Source organism: Piliocolobus tephrosceles, unplaced genomic scaffold (assembly GCF_002776525.5).
Source record: "Piliocolobus tephrosceles isolate RC106 unplaced genomic scaffold, ASM277652v3 unscaffolded_37945, whole genome shotgun sequence".
Lineage (NCBI taxonomy): Eukaryota > Metazoa > Chordata > Mammalia > Primates > Cercopithecidae > Piliocolobus > Piliocolobus tephrosceles.
In genome coordinates, this window is record NW_022322026.1 from 1 (window position 1) to 3,635 (window position 3,635).

The window sequence follows — 3,635 nt, forward strand, 5'->3', positions numbered from 1 at the left end:
ACGTAAAGCTGACCCCACCCCAGCCATCCACACCAAGCACCCCCAGCTCACCGATTCCTGTAGATCTCTGCCCACTGAGTCCCAAAGAAGCGGCCCACGGGCTGTTTCCCGTCCTTGTCCTCATACTTGTACCTGCCAGTCAGCAGGCCCCCTGCGGGAAGGCAGCAATCAGCCCCAGGACCCAGAGTGCCCCAGAAGCTGCCACATCCCTCAGGGCTCTGGTCTAGGGGAGGGGCAGGGACCCAGGAGGGCTGAAGGACGCAGCCCAGCCTCTTGTCAAACCCTCCCTGCTTCCCAGGTCCTGGGCTGGGCATCTGCGGGTCAGGAATAGGCTGAGTCAGGGCCAGGAATGCTCCACGTACCAGCCAGAGGGTTGTAGGCATAGAACCTCAGTCCAAAGTGCCTGAGGCAGGGGAAGAGCTCCGTTTCCACTTGCCGGGTGGTGGCGCTGTACATGCCCTGCAGGGAGACAGACCCCGGGGAGAAAGTGGATGTGTCAAAAGAAGGGACCTCAAATTTACCCTTATAGAGCCCTTATTTCAGACCTTATCAATTCTAGGACTTTAGCCATCTGGGCATATACTTATTCTTACTGGTGCTGGTGAAAGGGGCTATGCCCGAGGAAAATTCATTCATTCAGCCAACTTTCATGAGCACCAACTATGGGCTGGTTGTCAGATTTAGATTCTTAAGCCAAAAGTCAGGGTCCCTTCCCTCAAGGTTTTATAATAAGGTCAAGTATAACAGTTATAATCGAGTAATGAGGCAATCTTAATAGACTAGAAAGTTCTGTGACCAGTGCCTGGCACCAAGCCGGTGTACAAATATTTGTGCAATGAATCATGAGGAGGTAAACAAGGACCTGAGGTCTCAGGGTCTTCTGGGCCCATCTAGAAAGGCTTCCAGAGGACGAGACATGTATATGAGACCTGAACCCTTCTCCCAGGGAAGGGGCAGTGGCAGGGAAGGGGCAGTGGCGGGGAAGGGACAGTGGCAGGGAAGGGGCAGTGGCGGGGAAGGGACAGTGGTGGGGAAGGGACAGTGGGGGGGAAGGGACAGTGGCAGGGAAGGGGCAGTGGCAGGGAAGGGCATGTTCCAGGCTGAGTGCAGGGCCAGGTGGGGAAGGAAGGGTCCAAGGTGTACAGATAGGCAGGAAGGAAGCAGATGCCTAGTGGCCAGCCTGAGGAGCTTGAATGTTATTCTCAGGGTACCTGGGAGCCATCTGCAGGCTTTCAGCAGGGGGTGGCTGCTATGCAGAGGGCACAGGGGGCAGTCAGGGTGGCAAAGAGAGCCCAGGATGAGCAGAAGTTCTGGAGACCTTGGCCTCTGCAGCCCCAGCCCTCACCTGGTACACAGTGGGCACGATCCAGCCATTGCTCTTGCAGAGGGTACAGATCTCAGCCACTTCCCAGGCGGCATAGTTGGAGAGGCCAAGCTCCACGAACTTGCCCTGCATGGGTGAGGCTCCAGTCAGAACGCAGTGCAGCCCAGACCAGGAAGTGGAGGCCCGGGGGGGACCCTTGGGAGTGGGGCTGTTCCCTGCTCCACCCTGGGACCACCCTGGTACCTCTGATCTCACCCGTAGGAACAGGGTAAGGAGAACAGCAGCGGGCCACCTCCCAGAGCTCAGGGGTCCCCTCACCTCCTGGTGCAGCTGGTGGCAGGCGCGCAGTGTCTCTTCCACCGGGGTGCTGCGGTCAGGTGCATGTAGGTAGAAGAGGTCCACTCGGGGACACTGCAGCCGCTTCAGTGACGTCTCCAGCTGGAACCGGAGACTGTCAGGCTTCAGGGAGTTCCCAAACCATGGATTGGCCTTGGTAGCAATTTTCACTGAGAGGAGAGAGAAATGAAAATTCAGGGCTGGACGTGGTGGCTCAAGCCTGTAATCCCAGCACTCTGGGAGGCCGAGGCGGGTAAATCACCTGAGGTCAGGAATTTGAGACCATCCTGGCCAACATGGTGAAACCCCGTCTCTACTAAAAATACAGAAATTAGCTGGGAGTGGTTGTGTATGCCTGTAATCCCTGCTAGGGAGGCTAGGCACAAGAATTTCATGAACCGGCTGGGTGTGGTGGCTCACGCCTGTAATCCCAGCACTTTGGGAGGCTGAGGCAGGCGGATCACAAAGTCAGGAGTTCGAGACCATCCTAGCTAACATGGTGAAACCCTGTCTCTACTAAAAATACAAAAAATTAGCTGGGCATGGTGGTGGGCACCTGTAGTCCCAGCTACTCAGGAGGCTGAGGCAGGAGAATGGCATGAACCTGGGAGGCGGAGCTTGCAGTGAGCTGAGATCGCACCACTGCACTCCAGCTTGAGCAACAAAGCGAGAGTCTGTCTCAAAAAAGAAAAAAGAAAGAAAGAAAGAAACAATTGCATGAATCTGGGAGGTAGAGGTTGCAGCGAGCCTAGATCATTCCATTGCAGTAAAGCCTGGGCATCAGAGCAAGACTGTCAAAAAAAAAAAAAAAAAGTAAGCTTAACACTCTTCTCCCTGCCCCCTATTAAGAATCCTAGTTGAAGGCCGGGTTCAGTGGCTCAAACTTGTAATCCCAGCTATTCGGGAGGCTGAGGCACAAGAATCGCATGAACCCAGGAGGCAGAGGTTGCAGTGAGCCGAGATCTTGCCACTACACTCCAGCCTGTGGGCCAGAACCAGACTCGGTGTCAAAAAAAAAAAAAAAAAAATCCTAGTTGGAGATTAGGCACAGTGGCTCACCCCCATAAGGCCAACACTTAGGCCCAGGAGGGTGGATTTCCTGAGCCCAGGGGTTTGAGACCAGCCTGGGCAAAATGGTGAAACCCCGTCTCTACAAAAATTACAAAATTTGGCCGGGCATGGTGGCACATGCCTGTTAATCTCAGCTACTTGGGAGACTGAGTTAGAGGATCACATGAGCCTAGGAGGTCAAGGCTGTAGTGAGCAAATATTGTGCCACTGCACTCCAGCCTGGATGACAGAATGAGACCCTGTTTCAAAAGAAAAATTTAAAAAAGAATCCTAGATCCTAGTGGGCTGGAATAACAGGGGAGTGGAGAGTCCTCTTTCCACTTTTCACACTTAGAAAGTCACTTAGGCTGGCAGGAGGGCAGTCACTGGAGCCCTTGAGACCTGGGAGAGAGCAGGTTTGAGGAACTATTCATTTGGGATTTTTCCATGCCACCTCCACCCCTCTGCTTCTCAATTGAAATTAACTTCAGATCTGAGATCTGAGGACTTTCACCAGCCAACCTTGGACTCAAAGACAGAAGACAAAGCAGGTTTGAAAAAGAAAATTACAAAGTAGAAATAAGGGCCAGGCAGAGGGTGCAGATCTGTGTTGGCTCACACCTGTAATCTCAGCACTTTGGGAAGCCAGGGCAGGAGGATTACTCGAGCCCAGGAGTTGGAGACCAGCCTGGGCAACAAAGTGCGACTCTGGTTTCGATGAATAATACAAAAAATTAGCCAGGTGTGGTGGCACAGGTCTGTGTTAGTCCCAGCTACTCAGGAGGCGGAGGTGGGAGGATGGCTTGAGCCCTGAGAGGTCAAAGCTGCAATGAGCCATGATCGCACTATTGCACTCCAGCCTGGGTAAAAGAGCAAGGCCCTGTATCAAAAAAAAAAAAAAAAAAAAAAAAAAAAAAAAAAAAAC

General features: G+C 53.1%; 1 protein-coding gene across 1 annotated transcript in view; it reads right to left on the reverse strand.

Moving 5' to 3' along the window:
- Positions 1-47: 47 nt before the first annotated feature.
- LOC113223038 (aflatoxin B1 aldehyde reductase member 4) overlaps positions 48-3,635 on the reverse strand; it is a 5,163-nt gene continuing 1,575 nt past the window's right edge. The window contains exons 2-5 of the mRNA XM_026452628.1: positions 1,643-1,830; positions 1,346-1,450; positions 363-459; positions 48-151 (exon numbers count right to left, since the gene is read on the reverse strand). Coding sequence (XP_026308413.1) covers positions 48-151; positions 363-459; positions 1,346-1,450; positions 1,643-1,830 — 494 coding nt within the window. The remainder of the gene's footprint in view (positions 152-362; positions 460-1,345; positions 1,451-1,642; positions 1,831-3,635) is intronic.